This window comes from Anguilla rostrata, chromosome 3 (assembly GCF_018555375.3).
Source record: "Anguilla rostrata isolate EN2019 chromosome 3, ASM1855537v3, whole genome shotgun sequence".
In the NCBI taxonomy this organism is placed as follows: domain Eukaryota; kingdom Metazoa; phylum Chordata; class Actinopteri; order Anguilliformes; family Anguillidae; genus Anguilla; species Anguilla rostrata.
In genome coordinates, this window is record NC_057935.1 from 13,780,043 (window position 1) to 13,797,627 (window position 17,585).

The window sequence follows — 17,585 nt, forward strand, 5'->3', positions numbered from 1 at the left end:
GGAAAGCAATGGACGGATGATACGGGTAATGTTCCCAGGGCAGAGATGAGTTCGTTTCTGGGGCGAGGGGATGGGGGGGCGGGCCCACCTGGTCGCGGCACCGGCTGCGGAGGTAGCGCATGGCCTGCTGGATGCTCTGGGGGAGGGGCTGCCCGCTCCGCTGCACGTTCACCAGCGGGGGCACCCCAAACACGTTCTTATCTCTGTAATCCGGGGCTTTGCTCCTCTTCATGAACTTCGGCACGGTCCTGTAGAACGGGCACAAGGGAAGGAGTCCAGGGTGGACTTGCTTAAGAGCGCTAATTTGTTTATGAGTAATCTTTTCCATAAAGCCTCTGATTCAGGAATGAGGTATTAATAGAGCAGAAAGTACTGATCTTTCAGACGCTAAATATCTCAACCAAAGACTGAGGATTTGTCATAAGAGTAGGCAATTAGCACACATTGGCACATACCCAAAAACATGTATAGCCTTTATCTCTGTTCTAAACCCACACTCTTTTGTTGTCTGTCTGTGTCTCTGCTTCCATCTGTCATTTTGTTTGTCTGTCTGTATGTCTGCGTGGTTTTTTGTCTGTCTGTACATCTGCAGGTGTCTGTTTATCCATGGATCTACGGTCTCTGTGTGTGTCCGTGGTTCTATGCAGTTTGTTATTTTTGTGTTCGGTTTGCCCACACACCAGCTCCAGCCTTGCTTGCTGGGGACGGAGTAGCGCTCCATGGTGGCGGTGAGCCTGAGCAGGGAGAACTTCTGCAGCAGGTTGAGCTGCGCAGCCGCCTGCCGGTTGATCTCCAGAGACGCGGACGTCAGGCTGGGCCTGTGCGAGTTCTGGAAGCTGTGCCAGCGCAGCTTCCTGAAGCACAGGCACGGGGAACCACAGTGAGCAACCACAGAAAACTGTTATTACAGCAACAAAGCTATAATTATACCTTTCCTTCAACGTCAATCTGAATCTAAGGCGCTCTTGACAATATCTGGCAGAATTATCATTCATGTTAATATAATGAATACAAAATTATAAATATTATTAATATTATGAATTAGTATTAATATAATCAATATCATATTGTTTTCATCACCTGTTGGGCCTGGTCAGAGAGGCTCCCACTCCTGAATCCCGCCGCTCCCTCATGTCCTCATGCTCCTCGCCCTCGTTCAGCGAGTTTCCTGTGCTGTCCACGTCGCTGGCCGCCGTGCCCACGTCCGATATGGAGTGCTCCTCGAAACGCAAGCTCGGGGTGCAGACCGTCTCCACCGTCCCGCCCGAGATGAGGCTGCCCTCCTCTTCCTCGTCTTCCCCCTCCTCCTCGTCCTCCATCTCGGGGCAGATCTTGCGGGACCACATGTGGAGGCTGTGCTGGATCCCCTGGACACGCTGCAGGATGTCGTCCAGGTGCTGGGAGATGTCCTGGGGGGCCCCGCCCAGGGGGGGCTCCGGAATGTTGTCGTAAACGCTCCCCTCCGAGTCGCAGGAGCCCCGTCTCCAGCCAGTCAACCCCGGCGAATCAGCGGACTCGGCCCCGCCGACGCACGCATCATCGAGCGAGGCTCCGCCCACCCGCCACGCCCCCTCCAGTTCCTCGCCAGGGCTAGGGGGACACAAGCTCTCCACAGACAGGGACCTGGGGAAGGTACCGGGCTTGTGGTCCGGGGGCAGGTGCACCACTTTCGCCCGCCGATCCCTCCCCCTCTGCTCCGGCGAATCGGAGGAGCCCGGCGGAACCTGGAAATCCTCCAGACAAAACCCGCCGCTCTGGGCCCTCCCCCAACGCCCCGTGCCGTTCGGCCCGTTCGCGTTCGCGGTCGAGGCCCTCCCCAGGGTCAGCGCCCGCCGTGCGAAAGGCGACCGGCTCCTCCCCCCGCCTCCGGGCAGCCTGTCACCAGCCGTGCAGGCCAGACTGGCGGGAGGGGGCGTGTCCGCGCCGGTGGCAGGGGGCGTATCCTGAGCATCGGCGGCCGCCCTCTCACTCCCGCTCTCCCTCTCCTTGTGGCGGAAGGACTCGATCCTGCGCAGGAAGCTCCTGGTGCGCCTCTTGGGGCGGGCGCGTCCAGGGGGCGGAGCTTCGGCGGGGGGCGGGTCGCTGTGCGAGGAGGAGGCGACCGTCGAGCTGGAGGAAGTGATGCGGGCGCTCTGCATGCCCAGGCTGCTGTTGCTATGCGACGAGGCCGCGCCCAGGTCGCTGAGGTCACTCAGAACGCTCTCCCTGCTGCCCCACTCCCCCTCGGAGGTCTGGGCATGCTCTACCCCCGGGGAGGGGGAAGGGGAGGGGTACGAGAGGGCACCCAATCGGGACCATCTTTTACTGTCCCGCTGGAATGCCCACCGATCGCTGATTGCACATAGATCATCCTCTTCCGAATCCTCACTCTACAAGGAGACAAATACACACATGTACATACTAACATATAACATACGTACATTTTTATACAGGCACAAATAAACACAGACAAAAAATATCTCTACTAATAATCACAGGAATATCAGGTATATGAAGTTGTCATGTATACATTGTCAGTTAGCGAGATCTGCCGTGGTGAACCACCAAGTGACTGGTTTTGTATTATGCCATGACTGCATAATAATCTCACCGTTTTCTACTGTGAGATTATAATTGTGTTATTTATGTGTTCTTGTCCTGTGGTCTGCCTATAGGGTGAATTACCTTTCACACATTGGTTTATACAGCTCAGCATCCAGAGCAGGAGCTCAGGCTACGTACTGTACCACAGTGATAAGAGTGATAGAATGCAAAACGATTTTTTTTTCCAGAGCGTAACTGAAGGTAGAACAAGCTGTAAACATCCCACCCACCTCTTTCCGCTGAAAGTGGACTTCCAACTTCATGGACGCACACTTGTTCAGCGCTGTCAGCCTCCTGTGCAGAAACGGACAAACACAGAGATTAAAGGAGAGTTCCTGCACCTGGCAACCCCAAGTGTGTGATGAAAATAACAGGAAATTGTACGCTTAAAAAAAGTCTCCCTCCCTCTCTCTCTCTCTCTCTCTCAATTCTTGCTTTATTGACATGACTCTATGAACAATCCCGCCAAAGCAATTCACAATTAAACAATTAACAATGACCCATATGACATATAATCTCTCTCTCTCTCTCACTCTCTCTCTCTTTCTCTCTCTCTCGCTCTGTATCTCTCTCTCTCTCTCTCATTTCCATGGTAATAGAATCATCATAATTCTTCACTTCATGATAGAAACACTTTTGGTTTAAAACTCGGTTTATTCCAGCGATTCGGCGGAGGGACTGGGCGCCTGTCAGTGTTTTCATGCCAATAAGCGTGGCATAAGGAGATTCCCGCACACAGAAGGGGTCCAGACTGAGATTGCACAGACAGACCATCTTTGCAGGCCTCTAGAAGGGGTGAAAGGTAGCATTTGATGACTGTACATCACTCAAGACCCTCAGCCCACGAATTTCACGCCATGCCAAATCCCAGCCCTACTGTGAAACAGAATAAATTGGATATTTATTTCCAAATGTATTCGACTGAATGTTTTTTTTTTCTTCCCTACCCTCACTCACTGCAGCACTCTGAACCAGATCTGTACGCCTTGGCTCTGAGATTTATTGCCATCAGTGTGATTTCCATGTTCTTTGAAGAATAAGACCTCGCACTTTTTTGTTTTTATGAATAATCAAAGTACGGGTGCTCAGAATGCTGGTAGTGGTCAACGACCATGCAAATTTTCCTTCTGTTTCTGTGTAAAGTACCTTTGCGACAGTCCTCTGTAAAAAAAAAAAAAAAAGGGCCATACAAAATACATAGAATTTAAAGTTCAAAGCATAATTCAACTGCAAAGGGATTTTTCCAGAAGCTGGAGACATAGAGGGCGCTTCGGGGGGAGAACAGACAGGGCCGATTTACAAAGTTCACTTTCCCGCTCAGAGCTTCTCAGCCTCGCAGAAGAGCCCACTGGCACCTCAGAGGGGCTGTGGACTGGGGAGTCCCTCCTCAGGTAATGTTTCAAAATGAGCCAGTAGTTATATGTTAGAATGACTCAAACGCTGACTTGGATCCAACTGAGAGCTCACACACATTTTAAAGGGCCAAGAAACTGTTTTAACTTACCTACAAAGCGATTTCAGTGAATCCTGGTCCAGAAAATCGTGGTCTTTTTTGACAGAGGAAATGTCAATGGGCAGCAGGCCATCTGAAAGGCAACGGGCAGAAAATCGAACACTTTCCCCCCTTTGGATTTGACCAACAGAAACAGAGGGAGTAAAAAGAGCTGTCACAGATGCCCTTCTGGCATCTGCGATTTTCAGTTCAATCCAAGGGGCGTAATCCAGTCACGCTTTCTCTTTAAGCCAGAACTCAGATCGATCGATCAACAGCTCAGTGTAGAAAGCAAGGCCCACATCTGATGTGTCTATCAAGTAAGTCTGTGCAGACTGCATGGCGAGAGGCCAAAAATCATTGCTCCAAAAACAAAACAAAAACACCCAGCCATGACTGGTATTCTCACAGCAAAAAGCCCTTCCAGGTAAAAACAATTTCCAAAAGATCAGTGAGGAGTTCATCATTGAATTCTGAAAATTTGCCAAAGACATACAGACAGATACGCACGCACGCATGCACGCACGCATGCGCACACACACACACAACACAAACACACATACGCAAACACACACGCACACAGAAACACACACGTACAGCCACAGATACATGTATGGGCACACCGCATAATATTCACCAGGGCTCACTTTAATTCTGGTGAGATTAATCAGTAAGAAGATGCCCTAGAGAATATTCCTTTCCAAAATGCTGATCAGTCGGCAGCTCATTCTTTTACATTTAATTAACACAAGAACCCATTGAGTATTGCTCCATTATACTTTTTTCCATTTGTGGAATCTGCGTAACGGCATTACACTCTCGTTCTTCAGCTTATGTGTGCAGTCTACTCTCGTCTAACACAACCGCCAGGGAGCCAGACAGTACATTTCACTCTACGGGCTCCAGCACAACAGGGGAGCTCGTACCCCTCACTGACAGCTGCTAGCATGCACATACCTGTCTGGCTGACTGCAGAACACCTTATCTCTAGAATGTCAGGACGAGAAGCAAAGTTCCTGTTTATGAGACTTGCTTCCGCTAAAAATCCTGGGAGTTTTTGTAAGCGTTGAGCTGACTGGTAAGTTCACTTAATGTAAACTCATCAGAGCTGCATTTATGGCGAGTGCATTTATAGACAATGGATATCACAAAAAATAAGGATCAGATCTGGGTCAAATACTATAGTTAAAAAACCTTAACACAATTCAACTTCTTTCAGATTACTGAGAACGAACTAAACCCATCTATTTTTTTTTATGTGCGGAACAAAATTCTTATTTCATATCTTTAGGCTAGTAACGTGTTCTGTTTCAGGGGTCATTGAGATGTGTGGAGCACTCTCCACGCATTGTGGGGGTTCAATCTCCCGCTATGGTGCCTTTGGAGTTGTGATCCCTTCTATATCTGCGGGAAAAACATGGCAAAAAATATGAAAGGAGGGCGTACTGTCTGCTCTCCTCAAAAAAAATAAAAATAAAACACAAATATCTCAGCGATATACATGAGGATATACAACTTTTACCGGCATCTAAAGAATTAAAGTATGTCAAATATGTATTTGATCCAGGTCTGTCCCCTCTCTTTTGTTTACACGCATTTAGAATTTTTTTTGTGAGGTAAAATTTGGGCATTAGCGCCACAAATGGAAATAATTTTCGACACCATCTGTATTTCTCTCCGCAGACTACTTTTAAAGCTCTCTTTCTCTCTCTCTCTCTCTGCAGGGACTCTCCTTTTAAAGTCCCTACCCAGGAACAGCTCACTCTGAAAGCTCATTTTCTCTAAGTAGTGCGGCTGATAGCTTCTATTCCACAGATCGAGGATTTGCTCGTCCCCGCAGAGCAGGACAGGCCGCGCCTGACAGGCAGGTGATGAAAAGAGAGTTAAGATTGGCATTACTGAGAGGCTTCATCTTCCTGCGTCGACACCAAATCCCATTCCTCCACTTCCACGTATTCAATGAAAGAGTGCGAGAATTAATTCTACAACAACAAAGGTAATAAAATAAAAACTCCCCATTCTGCATTCATTCACAGGAAATCTAACTTCCCAGTGTGGAAAATAAATAAGTACGTAAGCAAATAAATAAGTAAATGAATGAATGAATGAATGAATGAATGAATGACTGAATGAACGAATCCTGCGTCTATTGTCATTCTTGCTACATCATGTCCTGCTATTGTTTTTCCCTCTTCCTCTGTTCAAGGCCACAGAAAAAAGCATGCTGATACACCAGTCCTGAAATACAGAAACGCAGAACCCAATCGCAGTCCCTAAACACCACAACTCCCGCTTGTGCATCTCTTTATCCTAGCCAATCCTTAGCCAGTATCCCAGTGCTTGTTTTCTTTCTCCCACATGCAACTCATCTGGCTTCAACGGAGAACAAGAATGCCTCCGACAAGAATGCCAAATGGGGTTCGATATTTAATACGAACATTGCTTTGGAATTAAGATCGCCCTAATGACAGAGTGGCAGCTGGTTCAATTATCTTCCGTCTGGCCACTCAAGTGATCTGCTTGATTAGCCCAGTTTGCTGGGGAGCTCTTAATGCTAGTCGCACATCGCGCTAGTGTTTATGGCATCCGGCCATTAGCGAGCTTTCATGCAGTTTTGCTTTTTCTTTGTTCAGAAGTTTGATTGTGCAACCACATACTTCAGCAACTGTACTTTTATGTTGTGCATATGTAGGTTCCCGTTTTCAACAGCACCGCCAGTTAATCTGTTGCTCTATTGCAAAGTTCAAAGAAGTTCAACTGTGTCTCTCTGAATTGTTTTTAAGTTAGGGGGTGTTCAAAAAAGTGCGAACATAAAAATTAAATGCAAAATTATTTGTTGCAAAGTGAGAAACAAGAGTTATAATGAACTACGGTCCTGGGTGACATTCCCGTCTGTATAATTACACATAATTCACCTGTAATTTCAACTGTCACATATTAAACAGCAATCACAACACCTCTATAAATAGAGTATATTAATACCAGAAGAACAAACCGGATTCATATTCAGAAAGTTTCTCAGAGTAGCACTCCTGATCTAAAATTAGTTTTACCACTAAACTTATAATGGATAAGTTTAGAATATTACCATGAGCTAAAGGCCAAAGCTGGTCATGGATCAGCATTGCTACTTTATGTTTTATGAATACTGTCCTGAAGAGTAACCCCTTTTGTTCTCAGATCCAACACTGACAAAACATGTTCAGATCTTTAACCACAAATCAAAAAAGGAAAAATAAAGTTGCTGTATGAGAAAATAAACTTGGGAAAAAAGTGTTGGTTCAACATGCCAAATAATCATAAGGGCACATTACTTTTAATGTGCAGGCTATTGTCCAACAACAGCCATGTTGTGTTTATGACATAAACAGTATCCTATAACAGTATACTGTATGCACAAGTACAATGCACACATGGCCTAAATGTAAATGTAAAATCTAAATGAAATGCTACATGTACAAATTAATTGCGGGTTGGTGTGACATTGTTGGTGAGATCAGTAATTTAAGAATAATTATATTCAACCCCTACTATCAATCCACCTCAATTATTCTTCCTCAGGAATATTGCACCAGCAATGACCCCTAGTTTTGGATTATTAAATTAATTATTTTAAGCATTTCTGAAAAAGAAAACACATATACATTTATTTCCAGAAAACACATTGAATAAATATACCTTTAATTAATAGCAATTTCATAATATAGCCTACGCTACAATTTAGAACCAATCAGATTGTATAATTTTTAGTGGAAACCAATCACATAAACTTCCCATTCTAGACACTAGTAAAAAGAGTGTATAACATTGAGGCTAGCTGTGCTATAAAAGCAATGCACTGCAACTACAATTGGGACGGTTACCTTCATAGAGATGTGCATATTGCGGAAATCCAGCTGCTCGAAGCCAATCACACGCTTCTTTCGCCTCATGTTCTGAAAGATAAATAAGTAAATAAAGTTATAAGCTTGTGCCACCCTTAATTACAAGCTGAATTAGAAGTTGATTGTAAAGAGCTGTTTAAAACACCAAAGGGATATTTTCCATCTTCAATTCCAGCTTCTTTTCTCCAATCTCTTGGGTCAGCAGCATTCCTTAGCAGTCTTTGTGATAAATTTTCATTCTGCTTTTTTCATTTTTCAGCCTGAATGCTCTTATGTTTGGGGGAGTGGGTACACTTTATGTCTGGTTTATTGACATACATATTGACACCCTAATCATCCCATGTTAACATCTAGTCTATAAATTAGAAATGAAAAGTCCAATGCATTATGCGGCCATTGCCACCAGAGAAACTGCATTATAGATGCAAAGAACACAGACACATATGTTTGACTTCCTGTTCAAATATTTATTTATGGAAATTAAGCGACAACTGGTTTATTGACACTTCTGCTGAGAATCATACGTCCCTGGCAAGTATTGCTCGCCATACCTATGTCCTGTACCTCTGAGTGTCATACTAAAGCTTGCTGCAAAAGGTACATCAAATAAAGTCAATAACATCTGTGAATTCCCCGCACAGGAAGATATTCTCATACAGGGATACTGAAGCCTGCTCCTGGGAAACCAGAGGGTCTGCTTTTTCTTCAAATCACCTGAAATCAGCTTTCCACTGCATAAAGAGTACCAGGGATATCCTGGCTATTCACATTCGCATCTCGGTTTCCAGAAGTTCACTGGAACCAAACAAGGTAAACTGAGCTCTCAGAAGTGAAAAAGGACTACGTTGAAAGCCACCAGCTCCACAGTACTGCCAGATTGATGCAGATCATCTACCTAAGGGGGTGACTTTTGGGAGAACGTTTGCTGCAAAAACGAACTTCAGTTGGTTGTACAAACTAAATGACATAAAATTTGGTGTTTGTGGAGAAAACAAAACTCCCCATTGACTTTGGTCACCGCAGTGCACACAGCCTTCTTGGCCAAACTTTTCTCCATAAGCACGTCATTTTACATAATTTTGTTCATATGAACTAGCCGAAGTTTCCACAGCAAATATACACCCAGCTTTAGGATCAACGAAAGGTGAACTTCACCCCTCAGGCGAGTGGATCGACAGTTTGAATTCTGGCTGCATCAGCATGGGTTTCTGTAAGGTGAAGTCTATGAAGTATATGTGTATAAAGGTAAGCTATTGCTTCTGTCAGTTCCTGTCAATGTCAATAAGGGTAAACGTACGCTAGTGCTTCTTCATGCCAATGTCAATAGGTGCAAGCTAATGTCACTACTTGCAAATAGCCAACAGCGAAATTTCACCTCTTTGCTACCCCTTTCATCGCTGCACAACTTCAGAATTTCTATCCCTTCTTTATCTTTCCTTTGAAGGAACTCTAATACAGGAATATGAACAGCTCCTTCTGAAACTTATCCAGCTCCAATCATATATGAAAGCAAAGATACTGTCATGCTATCTTTTATCTCTTATATATTCATTAATATTTATCTGGGTGTAATCCACATTTAATTAGGATTCCATCAGTGTCTTGCCCCAATTACAGACATCTATAACTCAATTAAGTCCAGTTTCCTCTTTAAAAATGCATTAGCTTTTTCAGGAGGGAGGTATAACATCAAAACCCACGCTACACCACAAGGGCAGTTTTCTACATTCATTTGCATCTCAGAGGAGAAGGAATTTGAATGGCATCAATCAAGTGCACAGAGCACACAGATGCTCCATATAATTTAATTTTTTCTTATTAAAATGTCATGATGACACGTGGATCATGTTTGCACGGTAACCCTTCTTGTTCTTGCTGGACTGGTCGGCATATTCTCTGGATTCGGTGATTGTGAGTCGTTCCACAAGCACACCTCCTTGGACAGAACAACTCAATATTCACTTAGGGTCACAGCCAAGAGCCAAGTGAGGCTGTCATCACTCCTCCCACTAATGGAGCAGGCGGGAGGGGGGGGGGGGGGGGTGGAGACTGGTCTGATCGATTCATCTTCAAAAGATTCAGAGAAGCTTTCATTCTGAGGGAACGGTATCAGTGCGTCATGGCTCAAACAACCCACATAGACACACCAGGAAACATTTAAGCAGACCCGCCATTTAGAAGTCTTAAAAATGAACGATGGCTTCATAGCCCTTATAAAACCAGACCTTGATATGCACTTTTGTATGTCGCTTTGGATAAAAGCCTCTGCTAAATAAATGTAATGTAATGCAAGAAGCTTCTGTAGGCTCCCCATTCTCGCTCCAATGCAACATCCAACCTATTTTTTTGTGATAGATATTTAATTTCGCTTTCCCTTTTCCCCAATTTGGAAGGCACGGTTTTCTTTGTAGGCCCAGTCTCATCACTGCGTCATCCTACTTCTGATCAAGGGGACACGAACATGTTCTCTCCTTCGAAGCACGTTCTACCAGCCACGCTCTTTTGATTCTTCAAGGGCATGCTCTATGGGCTGCTGGCACCTCAGGCTGAAGAACTTCCAATCACCAAGGTGCAGAGCGAGACATGGACAATCCTGCTAACCGCAATCCTGGACAATGCTGAGGCCAATTACGTTACACCCCGCAGAGCTACCGACCACAGTCACCACTGGCACGGCCTGGATTCAATAAAAGATCAAGGGGTGCATTCATACACTCAGCGTAAAATGTGAATTATTTGCATGGTAGATGCATGGGGTAGATTTGCACAGATTTTTCACCTGCGGCCAAAAAAACAGCATGGGAACAGATTCAGTTCAAATTCCCTGTGCAGTCATATTTGAAGCCAGGGGGAATTTCACTTTGAACTCTTTCACCGAATCTATCTATGAGGTTTTCATTTCTCCGTTTTTATGGTAATAACTGATTAAAATTCAAAATGACAGCTTAAGTCTGAAAAACAGAGACTTGTTGGGTTATGGGAATCCCCCTCCCTATTGCTAGCCTAGATCTTTAAAATCAGCACCTCGGCATGCTCCCAATATCGATGTGAATTCTTTGTTTCATCATATTTTTTTAGGCTTTTTTCATTGTGTGACTTCCATATTTTTTGGAAGTCATACAGTTTCCAACATAAGAGCTACTGGCCACTGGAGCTGAAACTCATCTCTCATTTGATGACAGTCCCCTGCAATTTCCAGGTAAATTGCTCGGAAGCGCTACTACCATGGAGACCCAAGAATCCTTTGGGGGGTCCATTCATTACAATGGGAAAAATGTAATGCCTTGTAGCTGTAACCTCCCACTCAAACACACATTGCCTGGGTTACATTCCACCATCATATTGAGAGCCTTCACTGACCTAGGCACTTGGGAGCAGTGGTGGAGCTGTTGAACTTTCATATCTGACATCACTGTACACATACTGACTGATCCCGTGGCTGAAACCTGACACCACTAGAACATTTCACTATAATACAAACTGTAAAAAAGGAGGGGAGAAAGTAACAAACAGAAATGTTATTTTTTGTTAAATTTCACAGATTGAAGGTGCTAAAAGGGGAGTTTAAAAGAAGTGTAAGTGCGGATGCCTGGCAGTCCCTGTCTCCGATCGAAACTGCGAAAAGGAGCGTGGGCTAATGCCTCACACCCGCTTCCTGTCTGTGAGACTCAGTGTTTTCCTCCTCGGCCCGACATTCCTCAAACCCCCCAGGGTCCCTCGGCAGCGCTAAACAGGGACGGGACCTCCTGGTTAAACCCCCCACCCCGCCTGAGCTTCCCAGTGACTTCACAACCCAACCCCCCCACCAAGAGGAGCACTCCCTGTCCCCTAACTCCTTAACCATTATATTTTCCAGACTTCAGTCAAACGTTATTTGGAACACTTCTATAACCCTGTAAGCCCAGTAAAAAGTCAGATATGAATGGCCTTACAATGTTATAAGGAGGCAAAGTCATACATGTAGCCTGTGTATGGTGCCTATTGTATTTTCTGGTTTTATTAATATTCCGACAGGATCTCAAGCACCATGTCCATTTTAAGCAGCTTGGCGTATCGATAAAAGCCTTTATAAATGGCCTATTGAGTGATTTTGGCCAACACGTAGGCACTAAAGCAGTTAAGTGAAACTGAAACCTTTAAAGGGAACCTCCAGTGGGAAAAAAATCTAAAATACAGAGAATGGTACTTATCTTTTATTTGGTTCCCGTTTAATTACTTTCTAAAGATCCTTATTTGTTATGTGCCTTTAAAAAGGCTGAAGCCTTTGTTCATAAACACAATATAGCAATGCACCATGGGATTGCTGGCCTGACAGTCATTGATTTGCTTTGAAAACATGGCATTCAGTTGAATGCATGAATAGAGATACATGAATAAAATCAAGATGCATAAAACCATACCGCCTAGATACAAAGATATCTGACCAACAACCCTGAAAAAGGGTGGACTCTGGAGCCGGAGAGCCAGCACTCCCTGACTGTTCAGGAAATGTTGTCATCATAATGTTATCTCACAACCTAATGACCATCTAATCAGGTTGTTCCTCAATGTGCATGAAACATTTTGTGATGGCTATAACAATTTTATAGATTTATACATTTATTTTTATTTTTTTTGATCCATCATGTGGTGTTAATTCCTCAAACCAATGAAAGGGGAACCGGTAACCAGATGACGGGAGTGCAACTGAGCATGTGCTCCTCTTTCACAGTAACTGGGTAAACCAGGGGAAGTGTGTTAAGAGACACATGGTAAAAATGCGGCAAGTCCATGTGAAAGAGCAAAGAATAAAAAGGGGGGAAATCCTTTAAGGGTTTCAGTATTGCCCAAGAGGAGGGTATTGACGGCTAGAGCTGTAACAGAATGTCTCATGATACGCAAAGTACTGAATCCTTTACATACCCCACCAACCAATGAGAAGCCTTACTATAAAGCCAACAGTGTAGATGAGAAGTGGTGGCTCAAAAATGCAGAAGGTAAAAGGCAAAGCATTCAGATTCAGATTCCAGAATAGTAATGCATGTCTTAGAAGTGAAGACTGACTAACGATGCAGGGACTACCAAAAAAGTGATATATCTTCAAACACTACCATTCAGGGACTGTTTGCCATCGTCAGGCAGTGAAACATTCCAGCATATTCCAGGACTTCTTTGACCAGTGTGAAAACTGGTCTGTTTGTAACTGTGTACAGTACGCATTCACGTGTATGTGTGTGTGTGCATGTGCGTGTGTGTGTACGCGTGCGTGTGTGTAGGTATGTGTGTGTGTGTGTGTGTGCATAGGTGTGTGTGTTTGTGTGTGTGTGTGTGTGTGTGTGTATGGAGAAGGAGGGAGACAGACTAAGAGGCTCCCTTTGACCCGTTCAGTTCCTCCACCTTGTGTTTCCTGTAGAATGGCTTTGAAATGTGGGGAGACAATGTCTTTTGATCCCTCAGCTAGGCCCACGGGTGCTCGTCAGAACTCGGCCAATAAGCCACTTCCTCTGGGTACACAGCTGGGGACATAATGGGGCCATAGTCATTTCTCCTGAAAATCATGAATTTCTGCTATGAGCTTCTCATGCTACTAAAAGAGGACTGCAGGTTTTTTTTTATTATCTGCAGCCCAATTACCATAAAAGCAACAAAAAAAGGACTATGACAAGATGCCACAAATCAAAACACAATACTGATTAGCTTCTACTGGAGTTCCTCCTGAATATACACAATATTCTCTCACAGTGAATCAGAGAACCGCCTGGGCATGCAAGTGTGTTAGGACTTTAAACACTGTCATCCTGAAACAAACACAGGGTACGGGGAGAGATCCTCCACCAGCTTTCCTTCTTTTTACCATCCTGGCAAGACTAGCTGTCAAGGTGCCTCTCGCCCCCATTCAATAAATCACTGCACCCCACTAAAGCTACCCCCTTGCGAGGGGACAGCTACTGAGATCCAGTCCAGGCAAAAAGCAACACTTAAAACATCCCTACACAACACTTGTCCTGATTCTGTTCACGTAGCGCTCCCCGAGATGGACAGAGACAGCAGGACAGGACAGTTACAGTAACTAATTAATACACATTTTGCCAGATGGTAAATACAGGTTCAATGCACAACAGGGGACACAGTGGCAGGAGGAGGTCTGACCAATTTGTCAGCTGTAGCACTCCTAGGGTTACTTTCAAAACAGATTTATTTTACTGCACTGGTAAACAGAGGCAGCATCAGCATCTCTCTTTCAGAAGAGGTAGTGCAACACTGGACATCAGGAGAAGTGATTTTCCCACGAAAACGTGCTTCAAAACAGCTCTTAAGCTCTTCTGCCTCATCGGTGATAGCTCGCACAACCAGCTTTAGATACGTTTTGCAATAACCCTTTTGAGAGTCAACACAAGTAGGCTTTAAATAAAATGCTATTCTGAGTCCATTCTAAAAAACTGTGGGCTTTAAGGATGCCTGCAGACTAGTCAGTTCAGGATCCTGAAAGATGTTACACAATATAGCATTTCAATGGATTCTCTGAAACTGATAATATAGGACTTTAATAAAAAATAATATGGGAATTTAGCAGGTACTCTCATCCAGAGCCTCTTACAAAGCTTGTATAATTTTTTTACCTTAATTTATACAGCCGAATATTATGAGCCAATTCAAGTTAAGTACCTCAGTCAAGGATACAATCACAAGTATCTCACCAGCGAATCAAACCTACCTTACAGTACAGTTGCCTAAAAAATAAGCTACACTGCCACCCTTAGTCATAAGCATACATTCAAGTTTACCATGCGTACTGTACATAACTGACAAAATGGTGTGGCACTATCGGACTTACTGAGAGAGGGACCCACAGCACCACAGGCGGAATGGTATGCAGCAACATGCCATAGCTATTGTACTATTACTAGTTTTTAAAAGCACCAGAGGGGTGGGGCAGGACAAGGTGGGCGGCACGGACCACTCGGTCCCACTCTGTCGGCTCACGAGCAGATGGTCTGCCCACTACGTGCTCAAACTGGGGGGTGGGGCTAATGGCGGTTAGGAAGGCCTGAGCATCAGGAGGGCACTGTCTGCACTCAGGGAGGCATTTGAATGCCAATCGGACCCCAGCTTTCCTGCTGAGCACCTCATGGTTTATGACTGAGAGAGCTGCGTGTGTCCGGCCTAAACCCTCAGTGGCATTTCATTTGACGATTAACATTTTTGAACATTCTATATTTATTGGGATTTTTTAAAATGTGTTTATATTTAGTTAATGAGCACAGGAGGGCCAGACTCTCTTATTGAGTTTCAGTTAAATTCAATTAAATCTTATTTCCATAGCACTTTTTACAGGGGCACTGTAAGAGAACACAGGGACACTTTCCAGAGATAACAAAAAATAAATTAAATGTAAAATCGGGCAAAAAACAGGCCTGAACATCCAAAAAATGACCCAGTGAGGTAAAAAAGCTCCACAATGGAAAGAAAAAAACTCACACAGCGGTGAGGAAAAAATTCCCAAAGGTGAATAATTCTCAGGGGAGCCCATCCTCTGCTGGCCGGCCTCGAATAGTAATAGCAAATATAGGCTAAATGCTAAAATAAATGTAGTTATTCTATTTTATTCTATAAACTGGAGCACCTCTACCTACAGCCAAGAACCTTATGAGCACAAGCACTAGCTTGTTCTAATAGGGTGTATGGTCTTGCCTGCCTGGCTAGTTCATGGTTATTTGGTGGGATGGGGAGTCTGTGACTGCAGTTAGCCAGCTGCAGCTCTTTACCAGGCTGGAAACCGAGGACTCGAAGCTCATTAGAGGATTCAAATTCGGGTTTCTGTGGCTGCTGGTGGTCTTTAAGGAGCTGGTGGTCATATCAAACCATGGTCAAACAAGTACCTAAAATGTTTTACGTCAGCATACAATCACATGGAAGAAAACAAATCTGAATATTGTTGAAGATGTGTCGATTAAAATTGCAAGTAATGAATTCAGGACTTTTACAGCCATCGAATGTGTTAAAATATTTCAAATATCTGAATACTGTGTCAGCCTGAGCAGAACTGAGAGCCTGTGGCCATTATTGTTGCTTCTGTTGTACGGTGCCAAAATGGTGTTTTTAATACCAGTGAAAATAGATGCTTCCTGTAAAATCGATTAAATCGGTATCAGCAATAATATTACTTGGGTCTACAGTCTAAGGGTTCAGCTTTCAAATAAACACTTGACCCTGCTCCGGTTCACATGTGGAGGCAAACTCAAAGTTAACAATGAGGTGAGATCATTTCTCACATAGTGCCCTTCAGGAACACAGACACAACCTGGGAATTGGCCTTGAAGGTGCAACAGCGTTTCTTAACACCTCTTCAGAGTCCGAGTGTGAAGACCTTTAAAAGAGAAGGCAAACACCAAGGCCAGATCTCCCCATAGCTCATTAATCCTACCAATAACTTTCTCTGTTTTTTGTGCTGTGATGCCAATTGCCACTTTATAGTGTCTTCAGGCAAAAAACAACTTTTGAATAGCCAAAATCGACTTTTGTCTCTTTCTAAATTAATAAAAAATAATTTTAAAAAAGCAAGCAGGCTACAGAATTCAAAAGTAACTTCTGTTGCTCCTTTCAAGTCCTAGTGGTAATTTGTTATGCACAGTAAAGGTAATGTTTTCATGCCTTTACAGATGCATTTATTATATAACAATGTTAGACAACACTCTAGCCCCCCCCCCCCCCCCCCCCACCCCCTTCCCCTAATTAGTACCCCAAGACCCCTCTGATTTTTAAAAATCTTAAGTTTGGCTACTATGTCCTTTATATGATATTTCACTGAATCTGACAGAAAAGATCAAAGGGCAGCAAGCCCCCCCCCCACCCCCACCAGGCCATGACTCCCATGCTTCCCTGCTCTCATTTCCTATGATGAACAAGCGTGAAGCACAGCACAATTTGAACGCATGTATGTGGTCTGTCGTTTACCACTGATTCCCTAATATGCCTCCACGCCTATCACAATGAGGACCATTGAAGTCCAGGAGTTCAATGGCCATGCTGCTGGGCTCTTCCTGCACATCATTACCTAATTAAAATTCCAGCTGGGCTGAACATGTGTGCTAACACAAGGGAGATGCATTGAGGGTAGGGTTTGAGGGGGTTCGAAGGTCACCGTTGTCTCAGTTCCAGTAAATGGCTGAAACACTTGTTGAAGCTGTGAGGTTGGGCATTGTGTTCCATTTTTAGGCATTTAGTAGATGCTATTATCCAGAATGACTTACACAGATTACATTTTATCATATAGTCAATTTATGCAGCTGAATATAAGTATCTTGCTTCAAGAATGCAATGGCAGCTGGTAATCAGACGCACAACCTTTAAGTTATAAGGGATATTGCACTGCCATCCCAGTGTAGACACAGGGACGCACTAAGAACAGCGACGCTTCGATTGGTCAAATAGGGCATTTTGAAATACTAATAAATTAATTGAGTTGCGATGCACCAGAGTGTCCTCACGCCCTGTCTTTTGCCCCAAACGAAAAACCTAAAACATGCAGCGACCACCTGGGCGAGACAAGCAGCCATTTTGTGCCTGAATGCTCAGCACACTTCAGCTGAGGAGGAAAGGGAGAGAATTATTAAACCAATGAAACTGACATAGTTAGGTGGCCATGT

The 17,585-nt window shown here is 44.2% G+C and overlaps 1 protein-coding gene across 1 annotated transcript in view; it reads right to left on the minus strand.

Annotated features, from left to right (window-relative positions):
* LOC135250249 (stAR-related lipid transfer protein 13-like) overlaps nt 1–17,585 on the minus strand; it is a 50,401-nt gene that overhangs the window by 14,311 nt on the left and 18,505 nt on the right. Inside the window, 6 exon segments of the mRNA XM_064326347.1 lie at nt 89–248; nt 681–854; nt 1,081–2,369; nt 2,814–2,877; nt 4,088–4,169; nt 7,939–8,010. Of these exon segments, the coding sequence (XP_064182417.1) occupies nt 89–248; nt 681–854; nt 1,081–2,369; nt 2,814–2,877; nt 4,088–4,169; nt 7,939–8,010 (1,841 nt within the window).